At 39.2% G+C, this 20,810-nt stretch overlaps 1 protein-coding gene across 1 annotated transcript; it reads left to right on the top strand.

Annotated features, from left to right (window-relative positions):
- The first annotated feature begins 110 nt into the window (after positions 1-110).
- si:ch211-286o17.1 (hematopoietic progenitor cell antigen CD34) lies at positions 111-17,000 on the top strand. The gene is made up of 8 exons (XM_053315575.1): positions 111-216; positions 10,222-10,329; positions 11,063-11,337; positions 12,542-12,634; positions 14,446-14,566; positions 14,905-14,957; positions 15,631-15,780; positions 16,812-17,000. Exons 1-8 carry the CDS (start codon positions 132-134, stop codon positions 16,998-17,000), a joined length of 1,074 nt encoding a protein of 357 aa, XP_053171550.1. The 5' UTR covers positions 111-131.
- Positions 17,001-20,810: the final 3,810 nt, after the last annotated feature.

The raw sequence follows: 20,810 nt of genomic DNA, 5'->3' as shown, positions 1-20,810 counted from the left end.
ATCCACCCTGTACTGCTCTGGGTAAGAGGAAACCCTAAACTGCTTGGGCTGAACCAGCTTTACCTTTCCTCTTTTTCTTTCCCTCCATTTTCACTCACACCCATCAGACGTGTGCAACGCTCAGGACAAGAATGGCAGCATCATCTGCACGGAGAACAAACGGGCCCTGCAAAACGTTGGCTTTTGCATTACTTCTCATCGGCTCACTTTTAAATGGTAAGTTTTTTAAATATGCTTATTGCGCAGAGGTGCAACTTCTCAGCGATTGTATGACCATCTACACAGAGAGCGGGAGAGCCAGGAGGGGTGGGGTTGGGGTGGAGGAGTGTTTGTTTGAATGGTCTTATAGTTGAATTTTGGTTTTAACCCTACAACCTTTCTGCTCTCTGGAACCTAACATACTATCTCAATTCTAAACTCAAAAGGTAAAACATGTGCAACTTTAGATGTTTTTTAAAAGTTTGCTGTTGTTGTACTAAGATGCTGACAGAAAAGAAAAACCCCTTACTTTGGGGTGTATCTTGGCAAACAAAGGGATCATTTTAGTGAGATTGGTTTTAAAATATGTATGAGACATAGGCAAGCATTGAGTGAATTTTTAAAGTTGAGATCTATTTTCTTAACTCATTCATTTACAATACGCTGACAAAATTTTCTGCATTTTCTGTTAATTTTATTTTTTATTTTATTTCCTTTTTATTTCACTTCAAACCATTTGTGAAATATCCTCTGGAGCTATGCTTGATATTTCACTGAACTGATTTATATTGATCTTCAAGGACTTTGAGAAATGTGTGCATTTATATTTAGCTGGTTGTAATGTGAAGCCAGATGAAGCATGTGTGGGAGGAGGGTGTGTAGTAATGGTAGTAGTAGTAGTAGGGCTGTAGAGAGGCATCAGGGATGACTGATGATGTTAAACTAAGGGTAAAAACAACACAGAGCCCACATGGCTGACCTCCATTGAGAAATCATATAATAACTTAATACCAAATTGAAAATCACACTCATTTATTCATTTATTGCCTGAAAGCAGCCGTCCTCCTCAGCCTCACATTAGCTTATTCTTAATCAATCAACAGAGTGTGCTTTATTCAAATTGTAGGGATTTGTTTGATAGCATTACTGATTTTTTCACAATGCACTCTGATTTTTGGACTTAATCACTCTTTGAACATAGTAACAGTCTTTCAATTCACTCTAAGTTCATTTCAAACCATTAGTTAGACCATTAGAAAAAGCCAAAACTGATGTGACAGGAAATCAAGAGCATCTCAAAACCAGGACCAAATAAGGCAACAAACGCTGTATTTTTTTCCCAAAAGTAAAAATACTGCAAGTATCATCTTCAGCATTAAGATGTAGCTCAAAGTGGACATGGAATTACATCTGATTCCAGTTTTAACTCATAAACATCTATGAAATGTTTTAGATGGATAAGCCAACGTCAAATCAGAATAAACACATTGAAGTCCAAGATGTCAGAAATGGAGCCGAGAATTACCAACAGCTTTACTATCATCCAGAGAGCTTTTTTGTTGTGGCTGGACATGCATCACACACTGGATTACTTAATTCAAACCTCCTGTCTTATTCGTGGGATATATGTAGCTTATGTGAATGAGATCATCAGCAGTGAAAGGCAGCTGCATCTCCTTGACCTTTAGATAATGAATCAGAGGCAGCAAAACAATTCGTTTTCTGTGGGAAATAAACATTTCTTGATGTGCACTCCAATGTTTATCTATCTGAAAATCACAAGTTGCACAACAACGTCTAGCAGCTGAGAACATGTGACATGCAGTAGAGCCAAATTTTTGTTGAAAAAGATGAATCGCCATGGAGTAGATATCAGATATCATACAGATGGGAAAAAGAGAGAAAAGGAAAAAGATGACCACATAAGTTCAACTATGTTTCAACGACAGGATAAAATATTTGTCTCTTCAGTCAGACGAAAATCCCTCTTGCTGAATTGTCTTGTCAAATTGGGAGATGGGGGCACGGCAGTTACGTAAGTGGAGTAAAGATGGGCTTACTGTACAACTTTACTGTGATGAAGTCAGAGCGGATTCACAGAGGGTAGTGAGTGTAACGGTTACCCAGACAACGTGGAGGGGGGTCGTGGAAGCAGAGGCTAAACAGGAGATGATCAGAAACACCGGGGGGAAAACCCCTTTAGAAAATGTTTAGCAGATTTCTTTTGGAAAGGCGGTGAGAGGCGTGAGACAAAGCAATGCACAGGGAATGAAAGGAGCTTAGTTTTACTTTGTTGTCAGTGACAGAACTGGAACACTTCTTGCTTGGATGCTTTCAGTTTTAAATCTGTACTTATAAACAATTTTCGTAATACAGTTTAAGCTCTGTTTGCGCTGTGAAGTGGTTTTAGGAGGCTCTCTAGTTGAGCAACAAACCCTGCCCAGCCTCACTGCCAACCCCAGAGCATGTAATTATGTAAATCATTGTTTGTGTAGTGCCCATTGAAGTAACAGATGCACTAAAGAATCACTGAGACAATTATAACAACGGAGCTCATTCCCCTCATGAAGAAAGTAGAGAGAGCCAGTCAAATCTCAGTGTCAAGTGAGCCGGTGGTGGTGTGTAGACATTTGGGCACACACACATGGGATAATGCTTTTTTTAATCTTCTTATAAGAGAAAGACTGCTTTTACAAACTCTTAACAACATTGTCTTTGAATGTTTTCCAGTTTCTGTACTTGTAGACTCTATTTACTATTTACCTTACTCCCACACAGAGTTGCCATGGGTCAGCCAAACATGCTGCTTTATTGAACAACCAGAATGTGCCAGTTTTCTGTCCTGATTAATTAGATTCACTGAGGGGAAGGAGAGGCCAGTGTTTGAGTATCAGATGGCAACATGTACAGTAAAAAGAAAAAAAATAAAGGAACTGATGTTCAAAAGGGAGAGAACAAATCTTTGAACATCGACCAAGTGCACTTTACTCCGGTGTCTTAATGGGCTATTATAGCGTTTTTTTCCAATACCACCCCTGGATGCGTGTGCAAGTAATTACTCAGATTTTTGTACGATATAGTATGTCTCCAATTCCTCCTGCACAAAATCAATGTTGAGCCTCTGAGCTATTGACGCCCAGATCTGACTCACTCTGCAACAGGATCCCCTAGCAGTCTACCTGCACACACTCAAACCAGACAGGCTCACTCAAGGTAATGCACACAGCAATGAAACTGTGGTGGTCAATTGCGAGGGTCGTTTTGGGGGAGGAGGGGTCATATAATGCTCCCAATTGAAAGCAGATGTCATGTTTCCTGATTGTGGTCCCCAGAAGCGGGCATCGTGCTTTTGATAAGGCATTGCAGTGGCCTCGGGGTCGGGCTGGGTGAATGCTGCAGCTGGGCAGCATTGGGTGAAGTAAGTGCAGCTTCCACCGACCTGATTGGAACCATGAGATCCAGTTGTGTTTCTGCCAAGAGAGGAGAATGGGCTGGGTTCTGCTATTAATCGCTGTGACAGGAACAACAGCGGTGGGGGCGCAGCGGTGGGGGTCAAGATAGTGGGGTCAGCAGTCTGTTGTTTCAAAGAGGATAGAGTTGCAGAGCATGTTTAACCCTAAGGGACAGGGCTCCAATGTCACATTCCTCGGCACGCTCTAAAACTCTCAAATTCATTTTCTCTACGAGTAGCAGGATATTAAATCATGAAAACACTCCTTGATAAGAAAACAACATTCTGAATGAATTATGTGTTAATTATTACAGGGTACTCTCAAGAAAAGCCAAAAGGATGTTTTTACAGGGCTGAGCAGGATTGAGAAAAAATAACGTTTCAATTGACATTCCAACACAAATGTTATAATTTCACTGAATATTTTAACCTCTGGAGCTTCATTTGATCCAACTATGCATTTTTGCCTCTAACTTTCTTTCTTCACTCATGTATTTAGTATGTAAACATATATTAGATCAAATCTAAACTCATTGCATAATCAACAAGAGTAGATAATACTGATGATTTGGGGTAAGTGAGGGAGGGTTGGGGTGGAGTAGGAGTGCTTTGATTAAATTTATATTCAACTGATGTCACAATGATGTCAGAGAACCTCAGAAGTAATATGAAATTGGGGATGGGGCCAGAGTCGGCAGATGAAGGAAATTTCCACTTAATGGCTGCACAATGAAGCACTGTTGTACACATAGTGAAATAATTTAATGCATCATGTTTCACTATATAAAACATGTTTACAGTTACAGGAAACCTACATTTATATTACCTTTTCAAAATTCTACTTGAATACTGCTCTTAAAAATATTCTGATGTTGTAATTGGTTTATCCTGGTGGTGGCTGACCCATTGGTGATCAACCAAGATGCAAGTCCCTGAGAAGGGGCCTTAAGGGAATCATACTGGGCCATGCAAGCGGCCCCTAGCACAAGCTAAATCCACACTGTACATGGCAGGTCTCGGCTAAATGATTCTCACACATGCACTCAGGATAGCTAGAACATCTGCATTCAGCCTCAAATCCAGCAGAAAAATTGGTTTTGCCACTTGCCAATCCTGCAAACTTCATTTGTGGCATTCCAAGATAAATTATTGTCTTGTTTACCTACAGTAAGTCTGTGTCATATGTTAAGTATCACATGCTGCATCTGGCAGGGAGGATGTTAGCAGAACCTCAATCTTTGGGATTTTGACATGGTGGTCCACTGACTTGTGCAGACCATTATCACCTCACTGTGCCCCATTACACAGCACAAGGTTTTCCTCAACAGAACACGGGAGAGGAAAGGGCCTCAGGGGTATAAGGCCATATTTTTAGAGTTTGTCCCTCATGGCCATGTAGCTACTCTGGAAGCCGGGCTGGGAGGCCAAAACCAAAAGGAACATCTACCCATTTTAAACATCCAACAGCTGGTTTATGTTTCACATATAACACCACACCATAGAGGGTGCACAGTCAAAGAGATGCAAAATAAAAGAAGATGTACAAGTCAATTTCAAGCCACTCATCATTATGAGGAGACCAAGAAGCATGAACACAGAACTATGCAGAAGTCTTTCATAGGAACGTTTGCATGTTAGCTTTGCTATAACCAGGCATGCAAAGCTCCCTGGGACTGGTGGAGAGAAAGTAGCTGTTACGTTATGGCTCTTGGCATGTTGCTTTACATTACACTATATGGGAGGTGTTTGCACCTCACCTCAGAAGATGCCTGGGATTAGCTGTGCGTGACTGGAAGAGGGCGAGTAGACAGGGAGGGTTTGGAGAGAAGAGGGCGTGGAACAGCAGGCATGTCTTCTTCCAAAGCCTGCCACATTCCTCCATCTGGGGTCCCAAGAGATGGGGGGTGTGGGGTGGAGCATATCCAGACCGCAGCCGTCACTCAGAGCAATCTGGTGGGAAAATCTTCAAGAGAGCAATGAAGTCAAGGCCTATGCTGAATAACATATGGAGTCATAGCTGATTAAGAACACTGTGGTTAGGCTTGTCATTTTTGTGCAACGATAGCGAGGCTGTGTGCTGTTATCATTGCACAAACTAATGACTGATATCATTGACACTACACAAAAAGAAGGAGTTAAAGAATATGCTCAGTGTGGTTATTTGTGTGTAACAGAAGCAACACAATGCTCAGGGTTTGTGAACGTCTATCTTTAATGTACAGTAGTAATCTACTGTTAAGCCTTTTATTGTAATTTGTATGACACCTTGAACAATTCAAGTTCAATGTGCTCTGAGTAAACTTGACTTGATTTAAGTATAAGTGGAATGGATCAGAAAAATTAGTGAATATCACTAGTCATGGCTCCTGTTGAGTTAGCGAATGGAGGCTAGAGGGCAGTGAAGTGATGATGGGGTCAGAGGTCATGTTGTCAGGAAGTGTGCTGACCTCACGCAGGCAGCAGGGCTGCAGCAAACACACCAGACACATCACTGTATCAATTACAGCACAGAGGTGGCTACAATACAAAGTCAAAAAGAAACAGGAAAGCTACTCGCAGTTCCTCTGTTCTCCACGCAAGATAAATGAAACAAATGAGCCAAAAGGCAACAATATATGGATCTTGTGTAACCAGCCTTTAGAAAAATAAAGTGTTTCCCTGACATGAATAATGGCCAGATATGAAAATTTGGGGTCAACAATCAGGACAAAACAATAAAAGGCAGTCATTCAGATCTTGCTGTTTCTGTAAATGTTGGTCATAAGAGGTAATTATAAGCAGTCTTTATTCAATTTGGGCTCTAGTTTGTTAGGAAAGCTTTTTTCTGTGTAATATGTGAGTTATGGCTGGTCAGAAAGCTGGGCAGGTTTTACTGACTCTGTTGGCACCATTGCCAAAAAAATGAGCCATGTGTCTACAGCTGAAGCTAAACAAGCATGTTTTGCTTTATAAAAATGTGGCAGCCCTGTTTACAAGAGCTTTTGAGGTGCCATGACATCATTAGCACAAGTCCAGTAAAACGCAGTTGATTTTTACAGTATGTCCTTAAAATCCTCGTCAATCCCTCAAATTCATCTATTGTATGAACAGGAAATTTATTTTAAAATAATGCCATTTCTATTGTGGTGCATTTAGTGCAAATTCATCTCCAGTCACTCATCACAATATCTCCCCAATATCCCAAAACTAAGCATATGCATCAGCTACAGTCTTAATCTTTAGATGTTTTTATATTGCAACACCACTGACAGAGTTTTACCTTACGGTCTGCTACAACTCACACCATGACAGAAAGCCATCACAGAGCTTAAACAACACATTTCAGCCTATGCACTCAGATACTCCTGTGTGTCACACTTGTATGAGAAAAACCTGATTTATGCCCGACCATCTCACCCATTTCGAACCTCATCTTTTTCTACTAAAATAAACAGACAGACCACCCAGAGATGGAGTAAGCATGGCAGCTGAAGGTTACAGGCTACAGACCAGGGGTATAAAAGACAGACTCACAAGGTTAGACAGTCCTTGACCTGTCGCTTTTCCCACACCCACGTTGCTCCTAATAGTTAATTAAATGCACTAAGAATAGTGAGACGAGTCATTAAATTCAGCAACATTCTGGCTCCCTGATAAAATTCGAGCATATCTACTAAAAAGCTTTTGTTGTAAGTTTGATACAGATACTGAAACTGCTAAACAGCGACATCAGTGACCCTAATGTTTTTCTCATTTATTTGAACTTGTGGAAAACTGTAGGAGATTTTTTTACCCTATTTAGATACTGTATAATGGACAGCTGCAATGGACAGTTGCTAACACTCAGCATGCCAGGAGACCTCCTTGGAGATTACTGCCCCACCTGCTAGCATGCAACACAGTGTTTATTCTGTACTGTGGGCACTGTCTGTCACAATGATTTATCAAAGGAAGTCAGTGGGCATGTGTCACAGTGCCACCACTGTGTGAATATACAATGTACCTCATGTGTGAAAACCTCAAGTAGTGATCAAAAAGACTGTAAGTAATCCATGAGGAGGCAATGTGCAGAGGGGGGAAAAGAGCCAAAAGTGATTGAAAATGAACTTTAAACCAGGATTTTATGTACTGTAGAATTAAAAATATTACACCAGTGATTAATCATTTTAGAGATTATCACAGCCCATCTCAACTGAGGCAAATAATCTCAAAATGGTTGATAGTTTAAGTAGCATACAGGATTTAATCAAGACAAAAACAATTATTGAAGATGGAGCCTATCATTCATTTGATCACTTTTAGTTTTTACATTTTTCCTGTGTAAAAGTTGTTTATTCGTTTATTTTATTCGAAAGGGACAGTGTACAGCTCAAACCATAAATGTCACCATTTGATGCACCGTACCAGATAATAGCTTAAAGCTAATTCACATCTGTAGTCCCTTGGCAGCTCAGAGCAGTGAACAACAAAAGGGTAAAGGGAAACTATTATCCTAACTAAATGATTAGAACCACCAGAAAAACATAATTAGCAGTTATAGTTACTAGCCACATCACATCTATTTCTAAACACAAATGTCAAACAGGTCTGCAAAAACACAAAATGCTTACTTACTGATTACAGATATTGTAAAAGTTAATGTAATTACTGTTGCATATGTGCAAACTAAAAAAACAAAGCCAGCTTTTCAATTAAAAAGGTGTATATGAACAAAGGCACGAGCAAAATTTAGTTCAGCAGCCACGTGAGGAACAACATGGCGAGAGAACGAGAAGTAATGAGATCTGCAGTGTTGAGGTATTATGGGGATGTTTTAAAAGTGAGGTAATGCTGGTGTTGTTCGAGTAAGGCTGATCTGGGTAGAAGGAATGCATGCTTAGTATTCTGGTTTGATTTCTGGATCCTTTGGCAATTTGACCTGAGCAAATCACAACAATAAAGACCTCAGGCTGTTTAGCACAATGACTGCAGAGTGTGGAAGCATATTTAAAAAAATTAGCAGAGAATCAAACTTTGTAGTTGAAATGCTTTTCAGGTACCAGACTAGGAATATCATATCAAGACTGATTTAGTGTTGTAATTTATTAACTGCTCTTTCCCCAAAGTCATAGTCAACTCGCAGAAAATGGAAAACAGTATATTGATATATTACATAATTCACAATCTGGAAAATGTGATGTTTTCCACAGCATCATTACCTGGCACCTTAAGCAGCACATTTAATCAGGGCTTTAAATTGTTTAACAGGGTAGATGGAAAATCCTTACTCATACTGATATATCAATAAATGTATTTTGTATAACCCCATTCAAGCTTAACCTGAAGTGAGTCACTGTAACCATGGGCACTTTTAAAAATGTCAGAGTGAGAAAGATTGTATTTCAAAGTGAATGACTTCATGATGTGGTCCATGAATCTGTGAGCATCGGTTATCTACTGCAGTGAGATCTATTACCTCATCGTCCATCACTGCAGACGCCATAACGGACACAGAGCAATCCCTCTGTGAGCACACCTAAGAGCTCTTCTACACGGCATGACTTTGTGCATTAGGATAACTGGTTTTAAAGATAGCACTCTGGTGAAAACTGCAAACTGAGCTATGATTTACTACCTCACAACTTTATTAAATAATGCCTGCAGAACTATAATGAGTTGCTGTAGGACAATACCACATGATTCTCCAGAGGGGCTACACTGAAGACACATACAAGACAAGATTTAAAAAGACCTTTCCTATTACAGAGTGGCTTTCCATGCAGACAACAGCCATTTCTGACCCCTTTCCCCACATCTAGTGCTCAGTGTGGGTACCTCTCTGCGAGAGATCAATTAAAAATGCGACAAGATAATACAAAATGGAAAGCAAAAGCAATTGTTCGATCCAGACAGAGCATTGTCTTTTTGTTGAATGCCGTGCTTCACTGTGATAATGTGATCAGAGATAGTCCACTTTAGTAAATGCGAACTTGCTATGTGCAAGTTACAAACATTGCGTTACTAGACAAGATGTCTGGATACTGAATTTGAAAATCTTTCCATCATTTGGAGCCAGTAAAGATCACAGCTGCCCCATGAGGCTTTAAAAGCATAAACTGAATGATGAGTAAAGGCCATGTACAGTAAAAATAAATAAATAAATACATGTCCATTTAACATGTTTGTAATGCCAGTAGGGTTAGTGGAGTAGCATTTAAAAACTAAACAGAACTACTGTTGTGATTGACAGTTCATATCATTCTACCTGGTGTGAACTTGACCCCTTTGATACACAGCACATCTTTTATCATTTTAAACTATTTAGCAGAAGCCCATAGCTTAGCTAACAGCATGTTTGCCATGAGCTGACAGAGAAGCTCACATCACTGGTCCCACTGGGAGTGAACAGGAGGTGAGAGCTTTTGGCTGATAGGGCCAGTCCAGGCCTCGTCCTGAGGTACGGTTTATTTGTTTAAGCTTTGCAGAGGAACTGGTCTACCAGCGGGTTATTAATTACAATAGTTAATCAGTGTTGAGAGTCATTGATTTAAGGTCATGGTGTGACAGTTGTCATAATGTTTTACTGCAAAGCACATCAACAAATGAAAGTGTTTTCAAGACAACCACAGCCTGTCACTAAGTGTTGCAGTATATTTGTGGGTTTTAGATGGGAGAATCATTTGAGCAATACAATATAACCATGTTAAGTATGCCAGTGTGTGGTTGGATTTCTTATTGATTTAATTATATGTCATTGCTCTATTACAATGAAAACATTTTATATTTAGTGTGTTTTTCAAACAAAATGACATTAAGCCTTGTTGATTTTACAGCAGGAGTCATGGCACAGGAGGAGGAAGTTGTTGAGGAGGATGCGCCAGTTCTGGAAGCAGAGGGATACATACGAGGAGACATGATTCCCATGACAACTACAGTTCCTGGTAAGGTCACTCTGCATGTGTGTGTGCTTGCATCAAAAATGTACCTGCAGTGACAGAATTGACTTCATTATCAAAGTTTATGTACTACAACCTCAGACCATTCATCTGGAAATACAGCCAAGCCCAACCACACATACATGTTTTAACCACATCACAATATGCAAAACACTTTTTTTCACAGCAGACATTTTGAATACATCTAAGTGGAAGTTTATTTGTAAATAAAACTATAAAATTAATCATGGCTGAACTGTATTTGTTTTCCAATTAGAAAAAATGTCTGATTTGAAACAGATTTATAGATCAACATTTGAGAAGTTAAATTACACTGTAGAGGAAGAAACAAAAACAGGCCAGAGCAAAAGTAATTTAATTAAACAGAGCAGAGGACAATAAATAATTCCTAGACAAGTGGTACTACTGTACTGCAAAGGCCTCATAGATTTAATCCCATTAACATGGTTGAGAATAACATTCAGAAACATTAAAAGCAGCCTATAACTATGGTGTCATCAGATCACTGTACCTTAAATACTTAAACTTTCCAGAATTATCTATACTGTAATCTCAGACCATTCCCCTGAGCAGACAGCCCATGCATGTCTCTAAACCAAATCAAACATAAAGGTAGAATACACATGAACAACTTTCTTCTGGTGTCAACATCACAAAGTTTATATGTACTACTTAAATATCTAACAAATTTACCATTTAAACTGAATTGCTTTTGCAGAGTCAGATGATCCACAACGCATAGTTTTCCCTACTATTGGACCTCTAGAAACTACTGAGGTGGCTACAGCAGCACCAACTACAGAAGATGCAGGAGATGCTGAAGATGCAGGAGATGCAGGAGAAGCGGAGGCCAGCCTCGCAACTACACAAGAGACAGCTGACAAGGCAACAGAGTTCACACCTGATGTACATACTGACACACCCAAAATCATGGAAGCAGAGACCCATCCACCCCAGCCCTCTAGAGGCGACGGCCCCAACAACAAACCAAAGGTAAGATACAGGAGTACCTTCAGATCACTCAGTCTGTCATATAACAATTTGACTGGTTTATAATCCGCAGACTAACTATACTATCAGTAGAACTACATTGAAAGAAACACAGTGTCTGATATTTACTGTGAAATCCCACAAATGAAAAAAATGCAATTCAGTAACCTGGAGTTCAGAATAACTAAATATTAATAATATTATAGAATTGTTTATTTTGTTGTTCATATAGTTTATATTTACTCAGTATCATTTAGAGCTGCAACAATCAGCTATCATAATCAACAGAAAATGAATGAATATATCGACATGCATAATAATTTACTATTTTGATAATCGAACTATCGAAATCATTTTGAGTCGTCTTTTTTTTTTAAAGAGAAAACTACCAAAGTCTACAATTCCAGCTTCTCAGAAGTGAATGTTTTGCAGTTTATTTAGCCTTCTTTGATAATAAACTGAATATATTTGGGTGTGGACTAATGGCTGCGACAAAACAAGAGGGTGGATGATTTCACCATGGGCTTTGGGAATCAGTAATAGACAATTTTGATCATTCTCTGACAAACAACAAATTTACAGATCAAACAACTTATTGATTAAGAAAAAAATATACTAGATAATTGAGTGATTAAGAAAATGATCATCACTTGATTCAATAATCATGAAAATAATTGTTAGTTACAGTCATAGTATCTCTCATTACTTGTGTTACTTTGGCATGTTGAGATACATTTTTGTGCAATATAACTTCAAATGTCTGTAGTGTCACTGAGACAGGACACTCTTTGTAAATGATTCTTCTCAAAGTGGATAAGGAAGAGTGGAAGAATTTATGGCAGAAAGAAAATAAGGATGTATTTTCACACCAACTGAGAGCTATGTCTCCATGCCCTACATATATTTACTCTTGTTAATAAGTGTGATGCTTCGGGCAAAATTTAATAAAAATGTGCAGTTCATGAAAAATTGATCACAATCCCATAACCAGTAGGAACTGTCTTTGTTTTTCTGTTATGGTCAAACTCAATTTTTATATAAAGTATGGATGCTGTGCAGCAGTTGCACATTGTTTAAATGGAATAAAACAAAAAAATTCAATGTTCAAAAATGTTCCCCAAATCCCATACTCACAAATATCATGCTTCTGTCATTTTTGATGACATATAGAGACCACAGGATAACTCAGTTTTGTTTCCCTCTGCAGCCGGTGGAGCAGGAGGATGTCGTCTGTGTTAGCAAAGATGTGGTCCAGGATAAAAACGCTGTCAATCTCAAACTCAAGGCCTCCTCCACCTGTGTAAGTTCAGAAAACACCCCATTCTGTCTGCCTTATGCATCTGCTTATGTGTGATATAGAAGAACAATCTGTTTGTATGGTACAACAGCAGAAACACAATTTCAGTGGTATTGTTGATACAGCAAAGAGGCCGAGGAATAATCCATCAGGGGACACACAGTCCCACAGGAGTGAAAAATATTCATACGCACATACCTGCCTTTTTTATACACACACTTACAAACCAACAAACTGCTCTAGAAAGGAAAGTAGTCTCTAGTGTGGATTTGATGCTATTCCCAGATGGCCATCAGCTTGCTTAACATAAGCTCAGCAGGAAATTCTTCCTTATTTAAGAGGCAGAGACTGTTACATCGTTGATGCCCATAAATCAGTGAAGCCAGAGGCAGACTGAACCCATCCTTCCTAACATCTTCTTCTTAGGTTTGGAGGAAAGTCCAAGAGATTTCTGTTGCATGTGAACCAGGGCATGGATTGAGCTGTGAGGGCAGAGAGCAGTGGAGCGCAATGGGTGGCCTCACTCCTGCAGTATAATGTGTAATGTATAGGAGCCTAGGGCAGTAGTGTGGGTGTTTGTGGGTTTGCTTGTGTGGAGGAACACAAGCTTTTCTGCTTTGAGGTTTACAGGAATTACTGCTTCTATGTGGTGGTCTTAACCCACGAGTTGAGATTTCACCTAAACATTAGCTATCATGTTGCCTGAGCAGTAAATGCATCATTTATCATTCGAGCAATGCATAAACAGCAGTATGTTGTAAAATATACATGCTGTGTAGTAAGACTGAGACATCAACAGTGAAGTAAAGAATTACCTTAACATTGTGGCTGCATCATCTTCCGCTCATTTCTTCCCTAGAGAACACCATCTAACCACCAAAAGTACCTATATTTACAAATGTAACCACTACAAATGTCACGCTTAAGTTTATCAAAACTTTGGGCCATGAAATTGATGTGAAGGTTTACAGAAGATTTAAACTAAGATCTTACATGTTGCCCTAAATCCAGGCTTAAACTGAATCTAATTTGGTACTTATCATCTTGCATGCTTTAAAACATTTAAATCTGTCTTAAGCACACTGGGGAGGACACCTGTGTTGTTTAAGGAGTCTAACTTTAAGGATTAGTTGAGTAATGACATTTGGGATTCCTGATCTGAGATACTGTATGAAAGGATGATAGAGCTGTAAATAACGAACGTCTTGGGAGTATCTCACATCCGGTCGAGTAATGGAGGGGCTTATCTAGTCTCTCCATATACAGTCTGCAACTCATTTATTTATATACAGTATAATATATGTATATACATTAGCAGTTAAATGCATGGACACACTTCCTTATTACTTTTTACTGCTACTGTATATATGAGACCAAATGTCCTGTAAACAAAAACCCAAAGATCGCTTCTGGAGAGAGGTCACCGTGTCCTGCCCATAGCTATGTGATTTTGTAGAAGAGCCAGCTGTCCACTCGTAAACTGGGATCGAGGGCTTCTGCAGTGTGGAGAATTCTGATGTTGTTTGGATCAGATTACATCAGAGGGAAAGAGAGCTGCACCAGGTTGTGATAGCCCTTATTGGATTAAAGACGAAGCAAGATGAAGGAATAGGAGGGTAAAGGGATTAGAGGAGGAGTGGAAGAGTCAAGGTTGGGTGTTGTGTGATTTTTACAGAGCACAAAAAGATTTGAGATTAGTGATGAATGAAATATTGTGAAATGTTTAATCTATAATTTGATCAATTAAAGGGTTCCCATGTTTTAAGGGGAAAAAACTTCAATAATAAGTATCTTTTATTTTGATCTCCTTGCAGGAAGACACAAAGGCGAAGATTGTAAGTGTTCTGCAGGAGCTGTGTGGTGAAGACTGTAAACTACAAATCTACCAGGAGGACAACACAAACCAAATTCTTGTATCCGGGCCGTATGTTGAAAGTCAGTAACATTCTTCTTTTAATTTATACAATGAGAAAAGACACACAAAGTGCATTGTTACACATCTTCAGATTATACTGTGCTTTCACCTCTGATCAGCAGCCATTATGAGGCTGCTTTTGTAAGAGGCATTAACAACTACTTCATTAATAGTAGCTTAATTGCTTCAAATGTTAAAATCTCCCATTTAATTTACTGAGAGTAGACTACAACTAACTATTGTGTTTTTTCTGTTAAGTAGCTTGAGTTAAGTAGGATTTATATCTTTACTCATCTATGAGTAAAACCCTTCTGCAGTAAGAAAAACACAAACCAACCCTTGTTTTTTGTATTTGCAGGTGATGTTGCAGGCATGGCCAACAAGTTCAACAATGACAACATCAAAGACAAGGTAAAGTAACAGTTTTCTATGGGCAGCCAACACGGTAAATCATATCATGCACCATGAAGGGCCTATAAAGTCCCCCCTCTCCCACCCTGCTACTGTAAAATTCCCAATTGACTCACAATCAAACAAGATGGGAAAAACACTCCCTGTGCAAAATTTTCCAAAAGGCTTCAAGCTGCCAGGATGACAGTTTTTGTGACAAACAAAAAACCCACAATTTACCTACTTGTTAGCTGCCAAACATTTTTCTTGCAGCTTGAGGACAATTTGGGGTTATGGGTGTGCCTGCCACGCCCTTCTGTCTCTACGCCACATACTGAATATTAGCAATAGTGATTTAGTGAAACAGTCTCAAGTCTACTAACTGGCATATTTTTGTTTTGACATTGCGTGTAACCAAAGGATGTACTACGATTTCTGTGAGTGAATCTCCATAAACAGAGGCTTTGGGTGAGCCTGAGTCATGATAGTTAAGACAACCGTAACTGTGTGACGAATCTCCTTGCCAGTAAAACAATGATTCACAATATATATTTTAACTGCACCGCATCTCATGTTTTTGTGTGTGTCGGTTTCAGTCTGTCCAAAAAGTTTTTATTTATTGTTTGGTTTGCTAGATGCACAGTAATTTTGTCTTGACTCATGTTTTTCTGTCTCTTCTCATTCTTGTTAACAGACTGATGTTGAGGAGGCTGTCCCACGTTGGGGGAAGAACTCTAAGTTGGTGCTGGTTGCCCTGCTGCTGACAGGTCTATTGCTGGCTGCGCTGCTGGTAGCGGGGTACTACCTCAAGACCCACCGCAAGAACTCCAAAGGAGTCCGACTGGTAAGTAGATTAGAGGAGGTGTGTCAGTGTTATCCAATACCACATGAGCCAAAATTCTGTAGTGGCTATTATACCAATAACTAGGGAACACAACATTCAAAGAGGAAAGCTTTTTTTCATCTCACATCGTCTTCTTGTTTAAGTTCAATTTAAATGCACTGTACTGACAGACACCATGTCCTAAACCAACATCTCTTTCTTCGCTGTAATGGCCCTTCAGTGTTTGTTATTCAGTACAACATGGGCTGACATTAAAACAGGCACCTTTCCTGACCGAACCTAAGAGCCCCACAGGATCCAATTCACTAAGGAAATTGTACACAGTGACTGTTTATTTTTATAAAGTACATATGGATTTCAGGTCAAACATATGGTTATACTCTGGTCAATTCCTCACTTTAAGGAATGGACATGCTTGACTCACATGTCCCTTAAGTCCTTAACTCAAAGCAGCAATGAGTTCTTTTTACCTCATTCCTTCGCTCGGGGGCTACACATGGTTTTAGTTTCTTTTTCTCGAAAGCTTGTGACATCATTTTTTAAAAGGTTAACATATGGGGCACACCCATGTGACGGTTTGGGTGGAACAGCTTGTTGAATTGCCTTTGTTCGGTGCCTTATTTATTAAATAATCTCCTGTCACATGCTTCATATTGACAAAGTAGCCACACCTGAACTTACCTGAAGTTATTTCAGACGGCATCCTTTGAAAGAGTTAATAGTTTCATATTGAATTAAAGAAAAATGCTTTCTTGCATAATGTCATAATAATGTCAACACTAAAACAATTACCAACACCCATCTGAGCTCATACAGCTGAAACCCATAAATCTCATTAACAAAGAATGCATTTGTTTATATTTGACCTGTGCCCACAAAAACAAACACATTTTCAATCAGACATTTTATTGCCTGTTTGCATGTCATATTTGAACAGTTAAATGAAACATGTAGATGTTAAGACTCTATCCTAAACCTTACCTAATCTAAGATGAGTAGTGACTGAGTGTTGGCTCTGTGCTTTCCTTCAGGCCGAGTCTTTCCAGGTGGATGAGGAGAACCAGGCCAACACCCTGGTGTCTGTGGCTCCCCTGCCCCAGGAACCCATTGACAAGCCCACTGTTAATGGAGAGTCTCCACCAGAAAACGGGACCAACCCCACCCCCACCACTAATGGACACTCTGCCACCCAGACCCCAGTGGCTGACACAGAGATGTGAATCATGACACCCCCGACCTCCAGTTCCACCCATCACCCACCGAGACACATAACTCACAAGCCCCTCCACTGCCTCAGAGACTATCCACAACACTGAAATATATTCACCATGAATCCACTGCATACAGCCACCTCAACCACACCTCTCGGAACAATGATGACGACAACGTTGATGACTATGATGACAATAATGACAATGCCTGTAATGTGAAAAATTTTGGGATCACTGGCCTTTGCTGGTGTCAAGAGGAGACTATCCATGCTGTGTTTGGGACCGACACTGACCAGCTGGGGACTGACTGGGATTAGTTAGCTATCCTAACATCAGTCTAGTAGTAACAATCATTGTAGAACCAAAGTAATGTCAAATGTGTGCTGCTGATCCCTGACGAAGAAGCAGAGAATGCTCTATTAGTTCAATCTACAATTGTGGTGCAATGAAACCACTGAAGCCAGGCAGTTGAAAGGAGACCGATTTTTGTACTTTTGTAAAATGGATTGACGCTCACTGCTTGATTTTTTGGGTTTTTTTCCCTCTATGTGATTGACAAAATATTTGCTTGTTAACACCTACAGTACTAATAAAAAGTTTGGACACACTTTGTTATTCAAGTGAAAGGGAAAGCGTGTCCAAACATTTGACTGTTACTGTATAAAGTGTGAGATTGGAGATCCAAAATATTTTTATACCAAAAGTTGGCTGTTTTTTGCAATTGAACAAATGTCACTGTGATAGAGATTTTGCCATGTTTGCAAAAAAATGGCTTGTTATCATTATTATCATTCTTCATAGAAACCAAAGATCAGCTGACATAGCATTAGCAACCTTCAAAAAAAGTTTGTTAGAAAGCATCTTCCTTGGTTTTACTGAGGAATGAAATAATGCTGCCAAGCTATTCCTAATGTGCAAATATCCGCCAAAAACAATCAAACAAAGAATTCCTACTGTCAGAGCTGTTTTTGGGAATGGTGAACTGCAGAAGCATTTTTAAATACATTAAGAACACAAAACAGGCGGGGAGTTATTGTTATTTAAGCTTCCAGGCTGCTCAACAAAATCACTGTAATTAAATTCTTTCACAACATAAAGCAGGTTCAGCATTCCCAAAACCACCTTTATCCTCTTGTTGATATAAAATCTTTTTTTTTACATCAGTGGTACACATTTTTAGCTTCTTTTTTGAATGACTGACTGCTTTCATAATGTACTGCATGTGTAAATAGCCAGCTTTTCCTGTTAGTAGTACCTGTGACTGACTCATAAACTGTGATTGTTGACAATATCTTCAAACGTCTCCTCAGCTTTTGTGTTGTGCTTACTTGATTTATGAACACAAACACTTCTAACATTTGAAATATACTTCAAAAATCATCCACGCCACAGTTACAATGAAATATGGTTTTCACAAATTATGCACGTATTCACTCAGGAAAGCAAGCGCATTCAAAAACACATTTCTCTGAAGGAAATGATGAATTGACTAGCAGCTTAACACTTTGCATGAAACATAAACAAGCTTAAAACTCGGTAAAGCAAAGGATTGCAAACATTTACACTTCTACTGCATATCTGATATCTATGGTATCCTAAAGTTGACCCCACTACTTACTACAGCTTGACTACCATCTGAGTATACAGCCATCACCTGTGCTGTGCAGTACTGTATACTCTTTATCTTGAAGAAAAAAGCAACAGTAAAACACAGCATGTCCCTGGCTGCATTAAGCTGCTCAACACTGTTAACACAATGGACAACATGATAAGCAATAGTCTCTTGATCCATGCAAATCTAATTAACCAAAATGTGATTTATTGCAAGCAAACAATGATTGATATAATCTCTGCCAAAGGCAGCAACAAATTAAACAAGCGTGTTTTTAAAATAGACAATTGAACTTGATTGTCACTCTCAACAGTGAATATAAATGAGTAATGTTATATAAGGTATTTGTTGAAGAAGATTGGAAAGAATAATAGAATTTAACACTGGTACAAGAAAACTCTTTCTTCTTTGATTACATGGTTGGATTATGCAAGGTTTTCAGTCATGGCTGTCTATTGAGATGCAAATCAATATTTTGACTAAGGCAGAGCAGAATATAGCCTGCAGAAACAAAGCATGTTGTTTAAATTTTCACAGTGAAAAGCAAATCTGATATTCAAAACATTGCCATTAGCAAAGTGCTTCAGTGAAGTCAGTGGAGTAATGGCGACTGCAGGGTTTCACATACAGCAGATAGACAGAACAAAGCACACAGAATCTAAGAGCTTGATGTTGTAAAGCTTGCACAAAATGTAATTATATTGCATTTGAAGTTTTTAGAATTGTGCTGTTACAACTTTTTAACCACCGATACAAAGTTTTTTAATACAAATCGGTCACATCTGATAAATAACAGATCCAGGCCAGTATCAACAGCAACTACAATCCAGTAAACTGGTTCTATATATCACTGTATGTACTGTAGAGAATATCCAAATTTACAAAATCCTTTACAAAGTCCCATCCTAAGAGTATATAAATTATGTAACAATTTAACATGCACAATTTTAGAGTCTTTATCATTATTTGGTGGTAAATGAATTGAAGGAATGTTGAGTATATAACGAAAATTTGCCAACAAATTTGAGACTATTTACAGTGGAAACCTCTGTTATATGTGAACATTTGAATGTCTGCAGTTTGTATCACTACTTTTCATAATAGTCTGGGATGCACTGATTGGGGGACTTGTTTCGCCTTCAAGTGCCTTAAGGACCCTTGACAGGATGAGATAATTTCACGGAGGAGAACTTCATGATCAACTCAACATGAGGAAAAGTGCTCTCAGGTTTCTCATTCTCACAGGTCTCTTCAAGGTGGCCCTCTGTTTCTTTGGGTGGAATATTTATGTCCTCATAAAAAATATTTGGCCAAAGGCCAGACAATACTGCAGAGAGCAGTACAGTGATGGCTTTTATCCACGACCACGAGGAAGATGAAGGGCTCTTCACAATTGCAGAAGACCAAAAGTCTCTGAATGCTTGGATTGGTCTCTACAAAGATGGCAACATTTAGAAGTGGTCAGGAGGGAAAATGCATCTTTCCTCAACTGGTCACCATTGCACAACAAAAGCAAAGAAGACAAATGTGTGATACATAACAAAAATGGCTGTATGGCAACTAAGTGTGAGATGAAAACATTTTGCATCTACTGTTTTCTTAGCAGCCTGGTTTTGGTAAAGGAAAAGATGACGAGGGAGGAGGAAAAAGGGGCGGTGTCACCACCAGAACTCTAACCTGGTCAGCCGGCCCTCTGAATCTGCTCTGGTTTGAACCTTGCAGACTAATGAGGAAGCCCAGACAGACCATGTGTGGATCAGCCTGCGCTACATGGCTGGTAGCAGGTAATGGATGGATGGAGAAGATGTAAAGTGCCATGCCTGGAGCCAAAGGGAAATGCCAGAGTACCAGTATGGGGTCCTCTAACTGGAGGGACAGCACTGGAACAGTCTGACAGTGTGGACAAACTCAATTGTGTCTGCTATTAAGCTACTCAAGTATGCCTTGACTTTTAACACACTGTAGATACTGTGTTGTCAGTGCAAGTATATACATTTCTTTCCAGGATAGAGAGGATTATTGTGTTATGAGGCTGTGCTAGTATTTGCCCCTAAATTAGAAAAGTAATGAGGGTAGTATAATGAAAAGACGCCACAAAGCCTGAAATAATAATCTCAAACACCTATAATCTCCCTAAGTCATTAGAAAATGATTTGTGTTCAAAGCCATGCTTAAGCTGCTACTGATACATTTATGTCACCAAGTGA

This window comes from Scomber japonicus, chromosome 3 (assembly GCF_027409825.1).
Source record: "Scomber japonicus isolate fScoJap1 chromosome 3, fScoJap1.pri, whole genome shotgun sequence".
In the NCBI taxonomy this organism is placed as follows: domain Eukaryota; kingdom Metazoa; phylum Chordata; class Actinopteri; order Scombriformes; family Scombridae; genus Scomber; species Scomber japonicus.
The sequence above is the reverse complement of the archived record's forward strand: the minus strand, read 5'-3'. Positions and strand labels throughout refer to the sequence as shown.

Excerpts from the sequence above, each read along its gene's own strand:
- si:ch211-286o17.1 (XM_053315575.1), top strand. The coding sequence starts at position 132 with ATGGCAGCATCATCTGCACGGAGAACAAACGGGCCCTGCAAAACGTTG. Across the intron at positions 11,338-12,541 it reads GCCCCAACAACAAACCAAAG|CCGGTGGAGCAGGAGGATGT; the intron begins GTAAGATACAGG and ends TTCCCTCTGCAG. Across the intron at positions 12,635-14,445 it reads TCAAGGCCTCCTCCACCTGT|GAAGACACAAAGGCGAAGAT; the intron begins GTAAGTTCAGAA and ends ATCTCCTTGCAG.